At 45.6% G+C, this 15,679-nt stretch overlaps 2 protein-coding genes across 2 annotated transcripts in view; both read left to right on the forward strand.

Moving 5' to 3' along the window:
- Positions 1–9,512, forward strand: part of tdrd1 (tudor domain containing 1) — a gene marked incomplete at both ends in the record, with an annotated part of 37,274 nt that extends 27,762 nt beyond the window's left edge. The window contains one exon of the mRNA XM_080541907.1: positions 9,424–9,512. Within this exon, the coding sequence (XP_080398033.1) occupies positions 9,424–9,512 (89 nt within the window). The remainder of the gene's footprint in view (positions 1–9,423) is intronic.
- Positions 9,513–13,013: 3,501 nt separating this feature from the next.
- The window catches only part of vwa2 (von Willebrand factor A domain containing 2), a gene marked incomplete at its 3' end in the record, with an annotated part of 14,831 nt that continues 12,165 nt past the window's right edge, over positions 13,014–15,679 (forward strand). The window contains exons 1-3 of the mRNA XM_080541908.1: positions 13,014–13,083; positions 14,372–14,505; positions 15,290–15,399. Of these exons, the coding sequence (XP_080398034.1) occupies position 13,083; positions 14,372–14,505; positions 15,290–15,399 (245 nt within the window). The 5' untranslated portion in view covers positions 13,014–13,082. The remainder of the gene's footprint in view (positions 13,084–14,371; positions 14,506–15,289; positions 15,400–15,679) is intronic.

Below are 15,679 nucleotides of genomic sequence, written 5' to 3' on the forward strand. Positions count from 1 at the left end.
CTCTCCCCCCCCCCCCCCCCCCCCCCCCTTCCCCCATTTGCCATATTATGGGAGAGGTCAGAACACAAGTATGTACAGGCCAGTGTGCCACATACACCCTCGGCATGCTGGGGGAAAACGGAAACAACCACCACCGGTCCGAGAGTGTCTGTCTACAAATAACCTCAACATCATACGGTCCGCCTCTCCCACTAGGAAATGTGTTGCACATATCAGGAATGGAGAAAGGAAAAACATGTGCCTGGAATGCACAGAATATTCTTTTCAGATGTTACTGGAGAGGAGTTGCAGGAGAGGTCCTCCCTTCCTCCATGTGATCGCTGATCTAACGTAAATGGTAAATGGACTTATGCACTTACATAGCGCCTTTATCCAAAATGCTTTACAACGGCCTCTCATTCACCCATTCACACACACATTCAATGGTGGCAAGCTACCATGCAAGGCGCCGGCCCGCTCACTGGGAGCAATTTGGGGTTCAGTGTCTTGCCCGAAGGACACTTTGAACATGTGGCCAGCCGGGGCTCAAACCGCCAATCTGCCGACCTTGCGGTCATTAGACGACGGCAGCTCTGCCTCCTGCACCACAGCCGCCCCAACGTGACTCATGCAAGTTTTTCATTGCGGCGCTTTCGACCGATCGAGTCGTGTCAGGTCAGCGATGTCCTCAAGGAAGGGAGGGAGAATAAAGGAGGAAGGCTTGTGATAAAGGTCTGTGATAAAGATGGAATGTGTTCATCGTTGGAGAGAGGGCGTGAGGCGATAGAGAGAGAGAGGAGGTTAGGTTGGTTGATGGGAGCAAGAAAAAATGACCAGAGAAGGGTAGGAGTTCAAATCCCACCTGGGAACATCACCACTAATGTGCCCTTGAGTAAGGCCAATTAGCCCTCAGTTACTCCATGGAGAATGTCCCTGTAATCTCTAATTGTAATGATACATTATTGTTATTGTTTGGATAAAAGCGTCTTACCATTGCTAAATGGTAAAAATGTAAATGTAAAATGGATAGGACCCTACAGAACAGTGTGGATGTGAAAGAATGGAGTGTGTGTGTGTGTGTGTGTGTGTGTATGTGTGTGCGCTCATGCATGCTTTCATGTCTGTAGACCTGTGTTTGTGTATGTGTTCATTTGCTCTGTGTGAGTGTGTGTGTGTGTGTGTGTGTACTAGAGACTAAACCGCCCCTCTTACTCCTTAATGAAATCTCTCCTGGTCCCTGGAACGCTCCACTGAGCACACAAAGACCTCCGCGGCCCAGCGATAGTAGATAGTTATCTGAGGGGGGCTCCTGAGCCAGGCAGCGCTCTGGGCAGCCCCCCCCCCCCTCACACAGCCCCTCCTGGCCAGCCCCCCCCCCCTCAGAGAGCCCCTCCTGTGGCAGGTCCTCAGATGGCTATCTCATACGAAAGAGAGTCTCCTCTTAATAGAGAGGTCTCCCTCCTCCACGCAGGTCTGTCTGTCTGCCTCACGTTCCCACACACACACACGCACACACACACACACACACACACACACACACACACACACACACACACACACACACACACACACACACACACACACACACACACATACTTCCTGACTGACATTCACTCCCCCAGACAGGAAATAAGGCCTGGCTTATCGGCCATAGGGGTCATTATAATAACCCTTATCTGCAGACCCTCTCTCTCTAGAGGCTAGTGTTCCAAGTGTATCTGCTCCCCCCTCTCCCCCCCCACCTCACCATCCTTTACTCCTTTTAGAAGCAAGCTGCGTTGTGTGTGTGTCAACTTTCAGGAAAGGTTTCCGTGTGTGTGTCTGTGTGTGGGTGTGTGGATAGTGGATGGAATAGCACTGCAACCCTCCAACCTGTAATCCCTCAACTGTAAAACTGCCTCAGACACCTGCAACACCAACAATCACTTATCACTGTCCAGACCTGAGGAGGCTCCACACACACACACACACACACACACACACACACACACACACACACACACACACACACGCACACACACACACACACACACACACACACACGCACACACACACACACACTCTCATACTGTCTCAGACACACTTGGAGGTGTCCCACATCAAAGACATTCAATCTTATCGTTCTATCTTTTTGGCACCTTCATCCTCTTTGAGGAGGCAGACTGTCAGAAAGACTGTCGTCTGTCTAACTCTGTTCACCACAGAGACATGCGTAGGTAGGAGGAAGTCGACGATACGGTGGTTTCAACTGAAAGACTGTGTGCGTGTGTGTGTGTGCGTGTCTCTTTGATGAGTAATGCGAGTTTCTCACACTTCAGTGATCCCCACCGGTGGGTGTTCCTCCTACCTAACAAGTGTATCTCGCTCTGAGTTCTTTTCCGCTATTCATGTTTAAAGATTGTGGTTTTCACACGTTCACAACGTCAACATGGCTGAAAATGTTTAATGTTTAATCAGCCATGAGGGGTCATTTGACCCCTGTGAGTAAAAAAAAGTGGTATATCTTCGCACTCGATGAAATTTCAGGACCCTCCTTTCATGAGTTTTCCAAGATATGTGCGTTCTACCACCTCAGTATCCTTACATTTTCAATATCACTTCAGGATAAGCTAGTATAAAGTTATTTTGCAGTTTTTCTGTGTAGGAGGCAGGCTAATTTACAAGCGGCCAACTAGTGGTCGTTGTGTGTAAATAGCAGCGTAGCATTGTAAAGACTATGGGCATTTGACCCCCGAGGTGGGCTCTTTTAGTAGGTAAAAAGGCACGGCTGTTCTAGTGTTAAATATCTTACAATACTTTGTTGTCATGGATAGGCAAAGGCAGATGTATTTGTATAGCACATCTTCATACAAATGAATGTAGACTCACAGTGCTTAACAGAAAACATCAGATAAAATAACAATTAAAAGCGAAAACTAAAAATGGGTCATTATATAGGCCTACAATTTAATACGTTTTTGAGTGTGCTCAGTGGATTGAGACATTTGGATGTTGCAGTTGCATGAAGCCGATTCCATAATTCCGTGTTTTTTTTTACGTAACAGAGAGTGATGTCTTTTACTGGACACCATTACATTGCAATGCCGTGCCCCATTAAAAAGCCCAGCTGTTGTGCTGGGACACTGTCATGGTTATCTTGTCTAGTCGCTGTCTGCCCATGGCCCAGTTCCAACACTTACAGAACATCCCTTTTGCTCCACTTTCTTGTTTTTATCAGTGGATGGACTAGGTTGCTGTTTGGGCATATTTCGATTTTTTTACTAAATGTCTGAGGTTTGAATAAGACAGACCCCCCAAAATCCTCTCTTACAATGTTCTAATCTTTTGTACGTGATTCTAATCTTAAGTAGTAATAAATACAGGGGTGTCCTAACTTTTTCCTCAAAAGGACATTGCACACCTATTAATTACATTTTACAAATCATTAAAAAAAACATTAGTTTCTGTTTTATTTGTTTAGTTATATGACCTCCATCTCTCAATATTGTTACAATGAAGATCAAATGTCCATATGTTTAAATAGAAAAAGACAAAGATTTTCACATGACTGTATGAAGAAACCAGAGTGTGAACAGTGTTGCCAGATTGGGCGTATTCCCGCCCAATATTGGGCTACTTATGATCACACTGGGCGGTTTTTTAGGCTGTGGTTAGGCTGGAAAACAATCCCATCTGGCAATACTGAGTGAGTGTGAAGTGATGGGAGTTCAAGCTGCAGCCCTGGGATCCAGGTGCCACTGTAGCTGCTGTTTCCTTCCTCCACTTTCTTATTTATCAGTGGATGGACTTGGTTGCTATTTGGGCATATTTTGGATCCAGTGTGTAATTTACACCACATCACTTTTCAACCCTGGTCCTGGGGGAGACACAGGGTGTGCAGGCTTTTGTTGTAACCCAGCTCTAGCACACCTGTTGCAACTAACCAACGACTCATCAAGCCATGTCACTGTTAGATGCAGGCTGGAACAAAAACCTGCACCCCCTAACTATGTGGTTCTCCAGGACCAGTCGGTGAACTCTGGGGTAGAGAGTTCAATACGCAGGCGGGGATATTAAAACCAGTCACTCAAAGCGCTATGTGACATTATGTGACAGTGGGGGGGGTGGGGTGGGGGGGTGTCGTTTGTCAACGGTCTCTTAATTTGGTCCCCCCCCCCCCCCCCCCCCCAGTCTGGCCCTTGAAGGTTCAACCTTTGACCTCAAGCTGTGAGAGCCGGCCAGGGGTCTGAGAGGAGAGGAGCTCTGGGTGGAAGGGTCTAGGATCCGCGTACCCCACCCTCGTCCTAACCTTGACCGTCAGTGGGGGGGAGTGCAAAACAGACCTTAGATCAGCGTCTAGGAGCGCCGAGCTCAACCTGACTCCCTGCCTGTGGGAGAACGGTGGTGATTCAGTCAGTCGACGACGTCCAGAGAAAGAATGCCTTGATGCTGCTCTCCTCTCCTCCCTAGAAGCTCACATTCGCCCCCCCCCCCCCACCCCCCTGCACTCCCACCACCCCACTTTGTTAATGATTACTCCAGTTAGAGTGAATAAGGGAGCTTCTGTTCAGTGGCTTGGTGGCATGCGCTGGTCAACTCCTCCAACAATACCTTGAAGTCTCTCAACTGTGGGATTTGAACCTGTGTTATCAAAACAGGAGGCGGTGTCGGTGTGTGTAGTACGCTCATCGCAACGCCTCCTAGCCAGGAGTATACAGGAACAGGAAGTGCATTAACGCTTTTATTCCAGCCTAGCACTAACTAACACACCCGAGTTGCTCATCAACAACACTTGCGTAGCCATGGACTAGCCAACACATACTCTATAGTGAAGAGTCCTAAGTATATGCATATAGCTCCTTATAACAGTCTATAACAGATGACATAAGGGCCTGCAATGTGCTCACGACACGTTCGACGCAGGTGATTCAAAGAGACGACTCGCTGTTGCCGAGAGACCGATTGTCCATTCTCTGCATTCCATTCCGTGCTAGCATGCCTGCCGACCAAGGTCACTGTCCTCCCTACAGCGCGCATTCTCTACCCGCTAGGCCCTATTTTCGGAGACGAGACCTAGAAGCCTTGGTAAGGCTCACTGTCACCCCTATTAACACCCACATGTGTCTACTTCTGTGTATTTAGCAGCCTGTGGAGGGTCAACTGAAAGGCAGTGAGTCTGAGCTCTGGGTGTGTGTGTATCTGCATTTAGACTGACCCCGCGAATGACCCGACCTGTGGTTTTTACACGTTACAGAAGAGCAGAATGTTAAAATAGCTCCGCTTTGGTTCAAGCCTCTGCTGCCCCTCTGCTCACAGCTCAGAATAGAACGTAGATCTGTTTTACCAGGCTGTGCCCAGGACATTGTACATCTTTCAAGAGCAGGAGTTAAGTGTGTTTGTCTGTCTAATTCTCTCTCTCTCTCTCTCTCTCTCTCTCTCTCTCTCTCTCTCTCTCTCTCTGACTTTCTCTCACTCTCATGTTCTCTCTAAAGATCGGTTTCTATGTCTAGCTCAATCTCACACTTTTCTTTCTCTCTGTCTCTAATGATCTCTCTCTCTCTTTGACTCACTCTCACGCTCTCTCTAATGATCTGTTTCCATCTCTAGCTCACTCTCAAATAAATTCTCACTCACACACACATTTTTCTTTCACTTTCTAATGATCACTCACCCTCTCTCTCACCCTCTCTCTCACCCTCTCTCTCTTTCTCTCTCTCTCTCTCTCTCTCTCTCTCTCTCTCGCTCTCTCTCTCCATCTCAAGTTTTCTCTCCCTCCCGTTCTCCTTTTCTCTGTCGAGGGGCGTGATCTGTCCTAGACCATCTAAACGGATTGTTCTTTCTTTGTTGATCCTTTCAGGTTTCCCATCATGCATTCTGCCTGCCAGCTCTCCCTCCTCCTGTCTCTGCTGCTGATTAAAGGTAGGATGATACTCCACCACCATCACTAATGAGACTCACACACACACACACACACACACACACACGCACACACACACACACACACACACACACACACACACACACACACAGACACACAGACACACACACACACACACACACACACACACACACACACACAGGCACAGGCACACAGGCATTGATAATGTTTGGTACTTGTTTTGTCAGCGGAATGTGTGTGCGCGCGTGTGCGTGCGTGTGCGTATGTGTGTGTGTGTGTGTGTGTGTACGAGTGCGCGTACAACCTCTAGTGTGCAGGTAAAAACATTTAAGAGATTTACATAAGATTCATAAGACAAAGCCTTCAGTTTATATTTCACCCTAACTCTAACCCTAACCTTAACCCTACACTAATGAGAGAACCTGAGCTATTGTTCAGTGAGCACTGAACAACTTATTTCTTTTATCTGTCCGAGGTCATAATTGTTTATATCCTCGCCGAACAATTGTTGAACAACCCGTTGAATCTCCTCCTACTGAATTCCTTCTCCTAGTTAAGTGGCACTTTACTTCCAGACAGCGGAATTCTGCTGAGCTTTTTTATCACCCTGCCTACAATAGCAGCACGTACGTTTGCAAGTTACTACTCCATGACTCCATGTTCGCCCCGAAGGAGAGGTGGGTGGGTGGCTTTTGGCCAATATAACCAGTTGACGTGTGTTCTAAAATGACAGCTTTAGAGCCATCCCCAAAGTATTTACTATGCTCTTTTAACACACTTTTGAACTTCAACAAAACCAGCAGTCTAAGAATCACACCCTCCTCCCCCTCCTTTATTTTACACAGATTTATTTTACATGTTCCAGTACTTGAGGGAGTGAAACCCACATAATCCTTCCTAGTCTATCCAGGTCCATGGGAAGATAGAACATCATCACGGTTTTTCCCTCATAGATTTCCTGGGAATGTTCTAAAGCTTCTCTAAAGCTCCCGGCCCTCTTCTTCGACTGACACAGATCGTCTTGTAAGCTCCCCTGCGGCAGTTTCTCTTCCACAGTGTGTTTTTTCCCGACTACGTGTTTCTCCACACGCATTAAGCACGCGCCGTAAATCTGTAAGGCCTTGTTCAGAGAGGGAAGGAAGGCCTGAGGTCTTAAGCCGTTACTGTCAAGAGGTGTTTTTCAGCCTGGAATGAGGCTGTGGAGTTGAGGCCGACAGTCATGTGAAGAAATTAGGTCATCCCATGAAATAGTTGTTTTTTGTGGTCCTCTGTGGCTCAGATAGTAGTGCATGGCGCTAACAACGCTTAGGTTGTGGGTTCGATTCCCGCTCGGACCATACTGAAATGTATGCACTCACTGCAATGTAAGTCGCTTTGGATAAAAGCGTCAGCTAAATGGCGTATATTTAAGAAGCATGGACATGACCAATATTTGGTCTTCTTTCAGACAATATCTATTAGATAAAGGTGATTGTAATTGAACCAAAAACAATAAACATTTTACGTTGTTATCATTTTATTTAACAAAAATGTTAAAGATGCCAATACCTACTGAGGAAAAAGTTAGGACACCCTACGCCCTAATAGCTGGTGTTGCCCCCTTTGGCTGAAATAACCTCAATTAGACGTTTCCTATAACTGTCTACCGGTCTCTGACATCGACTGGGAGAAACCTTTCCCCACTCCTCCTCCATGCAGAATTCTTTCAGCTGTGTGATGCCGGAGGGGTGTCTCGCATACACAGCCTGTTTCAAATCCCCCCCCAGCATCTCAATAGCAGGGCTTTGACTCGGGCATTGACTCGGCCATTCCAGAACTCTCTATTTCTTTCTTTTGAGCCAGTCCTTGGTTGATTTACTGGAATGTTTTGGGTCATTGTCATGTTGGCATGGTCCACATACGCTTCAATATTTGGACAGATGGTCTCACATTTTCCTCAAGCGCCCTCTGATACAATAAAGAATTCATAGTGGATTCTATGATGGTGATCTGGCCAGGCGCTGCTGCAGCAAAGCAGCCTCAAACCAGGACATTTCCACCCCCATGCTTCACAGTAGGTATGAGGTTCTTGTGCTCAAATGCTGTTTTTGGTTTGTGCCAAACATGTCTTCTGCTACTGTGCCCAAATAATTCAACGTTGGATTCATCTGTCCAAAGCACATTGTTCCAGAAGTCCTGGTGTTTGTCGAGGTGTTCTAGAAGACATGGTGTTTGTCGAGGTGTTCTAGAAGACATGGTGTTTGTCTAGGTGTTCTAGAAGACATGGTGTTTGTCGAGGTGTTCTAGAAGTCATGGTGTTTGTCTAGGAGGTGTTCTCTGGCAAACCTTAGTCTTGCCCTGATGTTTCCTTCTCGCAGACCTCCCATGAAAATCTAACTTGTGCAGTCTCTTTCTGATGGTAGATGCATGTACTGTGACATCAACTGTGGCAAGAGCTACCTGTAGGTCCTGTGATGACATGTTAGGATTGTTGGAGACGTCTTTAAGCACCTTGCGGTCTGGTCTGCTCTTAGACTGAACTTGCTAGGACGGCCTGACCTGGCCATGTTGGCATTTGTTTTAAATGTTCTCCACTTGTAAATTATTGTCCTGACAGTGGAATGGCGAGATCAAACAATTGTTTGGAGATCTCTTTAAATCCCTTCCCAGACTCATACGCATCTACAACCTTCTTTCTGCAGGCCTCAGAGAGCTCTTTTGATCTCGCCATGGTGACACCACTCACTTCAACAATCAAGAGGAAACCAAACTACATTTCTGAGTTTAAATAAGACAGACTCCTCCAAAATCCTCTCTAACAATGTTCTAATCATTTGCACCTGATGTTGTGCACGTGATTCTAATTTTAGGCATTTTAAGTAGTAATAAATGTTGGGGTGTCCTAAGGTTTTCCTCACAAGAAAATTGCATGTTAATTACATTTTAAAATACATTTTTTTCAGTTTTATTTGTTTAGTTATATTATTAATATAATATGTTACCTCGATCTCTCAATGCTGTTCAAATGAAGATGAAATGTCCATTATGTTTAAATCGAAAAAAGACAACAGTTTTCATGGGGGTGTCCTTGTCACAATCTTTGTCACATGACTGTCTATGAAGGAAACCAGGAAGTGTAAAGTGATGGGACAGAGAGTGTGACGTGATGGGACAGAGAGTGTGAAGTGATGGGACAGAGTATGAAGTGATGGGACAGAGTATGAAGTGATGGGACAGAGTGTGAAGTGATGGGACAGAGTATGAAGTGATGGGACAGAGTGTGAAGTGATGGGACAGAGTGTGAAGTGATGGGACAGAGTGTGAAGTGATGGGACAGAGTATGACGTGATGGGACAGAGTGTGAAGTGATGGGACAGAGTGTGAAGTGATGGGACAGAGTGTGAAGTGATGGTAGTCTAAGCCGCGCCCCCGGGGTACAGGTGCCACTAGTAGCTGCTGGTCGTTAGTGATTTGTGCTCCTCGGCCCTCTGCCAGAGCTCCCTCTCTCCCTCTCTCCCTCTCTCCCTCTCTCCCTCTCTCCCTCTCTCCCTCTCTCCCTCTCTCCCTCTCTCCCTCCTCTCTCCCAGGGACACAGCCAGGGAGCCGCCGCAGGAATGCGAAGGTCAAAGTGAAAGTTTGGCTCCAGAAGCTGATGCAGTCGGACGGGCCGGGTTAAGACTTTAAGATGAGGGTTAAGATCCAGAACGATGGTGGCCTCTCTGAGCCCATGTTAAGGTCAGGGTTGGTTCTCCACAGTCTCTCTGACGTGTTAGGGGGCTGTCACACTGCTGTTGTGTGTGTGTGGCTTCTCACTGCTGTTTAACACTAGAACAGCCGTGCCCTTTTTTACCTACTATAAGAGCCGCCTCGGGGGTCAAATGACCATAGTCTTTAGAATGGGAAGCTGCTATTTACACACACAGAACACTAGTTGGCCGCCTTGTAAATTAGCCTGCCTCCTACACAGAAAAACTGCAAAATAGCTTCATACTAGCTTATCCTGATGTGATTTTGAAAATGTAAGGATACTGGGTGGTAGAACGCACATATCTAGGAAAAGTCATGAAAGGAGGGTCCTGGAATTTGATGGAGTGCAAAGATATAACACTTTTCTTTTCTCACAAGGGAAGATGGCTGTTCTAGTGTTTAAGAGGAGGAGTAACAGCACTCCTCCTGAATACCAACCGACTTTAACAATTACGAGAAGGAGAAGGAGTAGAAGGAGAAGGAGTAGAAGCCAAACGGAAACGGCGCCTTGGGGCACACCTAAAATATTTTTGCGAGGTTGTGGGTGTCAGGAAGCGCTGTCTGGATTTAACGAGACACCAGGACAGGAGAAAAGGGTGTTGATGTCATTTTAAACGTGCACCACGCAGCATTTTGATAGTGTCAACTAGGTGTTCCCTTGATTTTTCTTTTGAGGAATATGACTCAGAAATATCTGAAGTATCTCAGTACTGCTGTCTCACCTTGTTGTTATCACGTCATCATTTTGAAATATTGTTGTATAGAGAAGCGCATATGAAAAAACCAGTGAATCAAGAAGATATTGTCTCTATACTCTGAAGGTGTTCGGACCGAACAGGTTGTTTCTTTTTCTTTACTCTCAAAGAATTCTGTTCATTTACACATTAATCATAGGCGTTAGGGGGGTGTTATCGTGGGGTAATGCTGCAAAAGCTTGAGAAAGCTGAGGCGCAAGATACATTTGAACATTTGCACAATTTACAGTATGTACCGAGCCAGTATCTTAAAAACAGTATCGTAAAAAAAAAAAACATTTGTTGAGGAGAGAGAGAGAGAGATAAAAATATTATGAGAGGAACAGGAAGGTGAAGAAAGAACGTTTATACTGTAGTATCTGATGCAGACTTGCCCTCAGTAGTAGGTGTGTGTGTGTGTGTGTGTGTCTGTGTCTGTGTCTGTGTGTCTGTGTGTGGGTGGGTGTCAGTGTGTGTGTGTGTTTAGTTTAGTTTAGTTTATTAGTTTATGATGTCGTGGACAGTCCCCATTAATTAACTGTAACAACAGTAAATGGAGCAGCTTCAGCCTACATGGCTAATTTCCAGCTGTAGTCCCCGGGCCAGTTGACAATAGGCTCCCTAAAATAAAATACATTAGTTGAAAAAATTACAATTGCAGCAAACACAAACAAATGGAGCAGGACATACAAACATATCAAGCACAATTGGAGCAAGCACAAACATGCCGGGGAGACAAGACATTCAAGCACAAATGGCAGCAACATCAATACAGTACATGAGATAAGAACAGTACAAAGGGGACAAAGGAAGAGCAAATAGTCATAGCAATATACAGACAGTGTCTCTCTCTCTCTCTCTCTCTTAATGGTTTGTATATACAGTAACTGTCTCAGATAATCTCTGCTTTAAAGCAGGAGTGTGAAAGAGTGGTCATAACATGATCTATCAGTGTGTGGCTGTGGTTGTGGGCTAGTAATCCCTGTGTGTGATTGGTTAACCATGTCAGTGCATAGTTTATGCCTGCGTGTGATTGGTTAACCATGTCAGTGCATAGTTTATGCCTGTGTGTGATTGGTTAACCATGTCAGTGCATAGTTAATCCCTGTGTGTGATTGGTTAACCATGTCAGTGCATAGTTTATGCCTGTGGTGAGAGCACCGTGGGTCAGACAGAGCTGTGGTTTTGAATAACGCCTGGTGTCGTCCTTTACAATAACGTTGATGTGAAATCACGCGTCTTTACAGTAACAGAAGACAGAAAAACTCCCCTCGCTGTTGTTTTCCTCCCCGGACGAGTGACTGTATGTAAGCCCCCTAACCCCCCTATGTGTGACCACCAGCCTCCCCCCTTTTAATGCTGTAGAGATATTTGTCTGACCCTGTATGGTTACCATGGAGAACGGTCGAGAGCTAGGCCCCTTTTTTCGACAGCGTTTCTACACAGAAAATCACTGGACGTCACTGGTCCCCCCCCCCCCCCCCCCCCCCCGCTCCTCCGAAGCACACACACTTCCCTGAGAGAGTGATGCCCATCTCGTCTCCTACAATGAAAGAATTGAAGCGTTCCTATTTTCTTCTTCACAATTGCCTCCACCACTCGAGAGAGAGAGAGAGAGAGAGAGAGAGAGAGAGAGAGAGAGAGAGAGAGAGAGAGAGAGAGAGAGAGAGAGGTGCGCTCATTCAAGCGGTGAGTCAAATCCTTTTTCGAGGACAAGCGTCATTCCCGGGTTTTCCCAAGGCCTGAGAGTGGGAGGAATGTCGGTTCTCTACCTCGAAATGACGTCCCCTTTAAAGAGTGCTAAACGGTAGACAGAGAGGTTAAGGGCCTCTCGGCCCCAAGGGTGGGTGGGTGTGTTTGTGTGGGTGTGTTTGTGTGGGTGTGTGTGTGTGTGTGTGTGTGTGTGTGTGTGTGTGAGTGTGTGGGTGTGTGGTTGTGTGCGGGTGTGTGAGGAATGAGGGTTAAACACACTCCGCTAACACATGTTAATGAACGGTTGTGGTTCGTTCTGCTGCAGTTCTCTGTCATCAGAGTGGGCCCAGGCAGGAAGTAACACCCTGGTCCACGGGCTCTGTGATTGGTTAACACCCTGGTCCACGGGCTCTGTGATTGGTTCTGGAACAATGTACATACCACACATGCATTCAGAGGGAACTTAGGAAACTAAATGATTGTTATGTTCTTAACCAGTGTATAACCAACTATTACTATACCTCACATTACCATATCACTGTTCATTCCCACTGTAATATCCTGTTACCTGACTGACTGACTGACTGACTGACTGGTTGCTGGCTGCTACAGTATGTTTCTGTGTTGACTGACTGTCTGTCCAGACTACAATAGAAAACTATTTTCCTCACCTCTTTATTATCTCTTTTATTTTCTATTGCGCTCAGGGAGATTAAGACCGTAATTCGTTATGGCAGAGGTTGTACATTGTTTCCCTTTTTTATTCATTATTAAAATTAAATTATTTTATTTACTTTACCTTTTCTTTTTACTGTTTTCCCCTGCTTTTATATTCATTTTATGCTTGTATGTTTTTATATTCACTTTGTGTTTTTATTCCTGTTGTAAAGCACTTTGAGCTGCATTTCTTGTATGAAAGGTGCTGTATAAATAAAGCTTTACTTACTTACTTACTTACTTCCTTACTCACCTCTGCCATGTGCTGTTCCTCCTCTCTAGTGGGTCCTGGACACTCGGTACAAGAGATCCAAACAAGCCATGAGACCATCACCAAGATCAACTCAGTAGGAGAGAGTGAGTGGTAGAAAACTATACAGATACCTGCTTGTCGTGTGTGTGTGTGTGTGTGTGTGTGTGTGTGTGTGTGTGTGTGTGTGTGTGTGTGTGCGTGTGTGTGTGTGTGTGTGTGTGTATCGTGTGTCTGTCTGTGTGACATTGACAGCACTTTTATGCCTGCACACATGATGTGATGGTGATGTGATGATGTTGACTAACCAGAAACACCTGTCAATCCAATACTTCCAATACTTTACTAATTTGTAAATGCTGAAACCAATCTGAAAAAACATTGACTCTCTACCTTTAACCTAATGGTTTGAGTTCAATTCCAAACTGGATTATAGAACGAAAGGAAGACAAAATGCTTCCTCTTTCCAATACTTGGAAGGCACAGTATATTGAGAAATTAAATCCATTATTATTATTATTATTATTATTATTATTATTATTATTATTATTATTATTATTAGTAGTAGTAGTAGTATTATTATGATTATTATGATTATGATTATATGCACGTAGAGTGTGTGTGACACTGTGGTGTCTTGTATGACAGTGTGACAGTAGAGAGAGAAATATTGAGGCAGCAGCAGGTCTGGGATCACTTTACGACCAGCGGCGCGTTCTGACATGACAGCTACACCATTATCACCTACCTGTCAGCCAGTACAAACACGCTGGTGTGTGTGTGTGTGTGTGTGTATGAGTGTGTGTCTCTATATGTGTGTGCCTGATTGTCTGTTACATGACTGTATGAGTGTGTGTGTGTGTGTGTGTGTGTGTGTGTGTGTTTGTGTGCGTGCGTACACGCGTGTGCGTGCTTGCGTGCGTGCGTGTGTGTGTAGGACTGTGTAAGACCACAATGAGCAGCTTAGACATGCCGCTCTGAGCTGTGGTTGTGTTCAGGTATGTCAGGCTGAAGGCAGGGCTGTCTGCTACTAACAAGCAGAGCTCACTGAGCCGAGAACGGAGGTGGAGAACTGTTACTGTACTCATCATTTGAGAAAACTTGTATGTTTATGGAGGGGGAGGGGCGACCTTGTGTCTATTCACATGTTTGTGTTGTTGTGTGTGTGTGTGTGTGTGTGTGTGTGTGTGCCTCTGTGCGCGTGAGTGCGTGCCTCTGCGCGTGTGTCTGTGTGTGTGTGTGTGTGTGTGTGTGTGTGTGTGCGTGTGTCTGTGTGTGTGTGTGTGTGTGTGTGTGTGTGTGTCTGTGTCTGTGTGTGCCTCTGTGCGTGTGTGGCTCTGTGCGTGTGTGTGTGCCTCTGCGTGTGTGTATGTGTGTGTGTGTGTGTGTCCTCAGTGATGAAGTGCTCTGCAGCCATGGACGTGCTGTTCCTGATGGACGGCTCCTACAGCGTGGGGAAGGGCAGCTTCGAGAGGTCCAAACACTACGCCCTCAAACTGTGTGAGGCACTGGACATCAGGCCCGACAAGGTCAGCATCATATTAGCTTCTTATAAGGCCCGACAAGGTTAGCATCATATTAGCTTCTTATAAGGCCTGACAAGGTTAGCATCATATTGGCTTATTAGCCTTCACCCAAACCCTTCTGGAATGACTTACATTCAAAGATTATCTTTTGTTCACAGTAATGTAAACAGTTTTTTTCTGTAGTGTTGTAGTTTTATATCAAATATATTGAGAAATGAAATCTCTATCTCTGCATTCTGGGAAATCGTAGCTAGCAATCCAGTCTGCCTGGGGACAGGGCCAATGACTTGTTGCGCACTTACTAAACTCTAGCGCTTCCTGTCACCACATTTGTTTGCCAAGATTAGTGATGTCATAACGGGTGTCGACTTTGTATATATGGGGGGTGCTCAGAGAAGGAGGAGGCTCTGAGGCTCTGGGGCTCTGGACTTTGCAAACTCTAGACTGCTGTCATGTAACTTTATAAATAAAAGGCTTCAAGCTAAGTTGATCAATCTCCTTGTGTTCAATATTCAACAACAATAGGGAAGAAACCAGATTAAATCCACTACAGTAGCTAGCCTTTTTGTGATCCCACCACACTAAGATCAGTGTTTCAGTGTTGATACTTGTGAAATACCTTTGGAATACGTATGTTTTACTGTGTTTATGCCCTCTAGTTTCAGTCTTGTTCCATTGGGGTTATTTGAGTTATTTCACACCACCTAAACTTGACATTTAACATCTTCCTCGGATGAGGAGGTTGTAGTTCTTTATACCTTCCCATGGTCCTCTCTGTCTTGTCCAGGTGCGAGTGGGGCTGATTCAGTTCGGCTCCTCGCCCCGACTAGAGATCTCCCTGGATTCCTACACCACCAAGGAACAGCTGAGGAAACGCATGAAGAAGATCTCCTTCAAGTGAGTCTTCTCCTCTAATAATAATAATAATATTAATAATTCATTGTATTTATATAGTGCTTTTCCGAGGCTCAAAGACACTGACAATATGGGAAAAACTGAAAACACAGAAACAACAAGCAACAGATAACATGAGCACATAGAACACAGAGTTAACGAACAGGCACAAGGAACAATTAACACAGCAATGTCCAGGGGGGGGAGGGGGGGTGGCAGGGTTAGGGGAGATGGTTAGGGGGTAGTGGAGGTTGTATGCACGGGAGAACAGGTAGGTTTTGAG

This window comes from Nansenia antarctica, assembly GCF_963989245.1.
Source record: "Nansenia antarctica genome assembly, chromosome: 11".
Classification (NCBI taxonomy): domain Eukaryota; kingdom Metazoa; phylum Chordata; class Actinopteri; order Argentiniformes; family Microstomatidae; genus Nansenia; species Nansenia antarctica.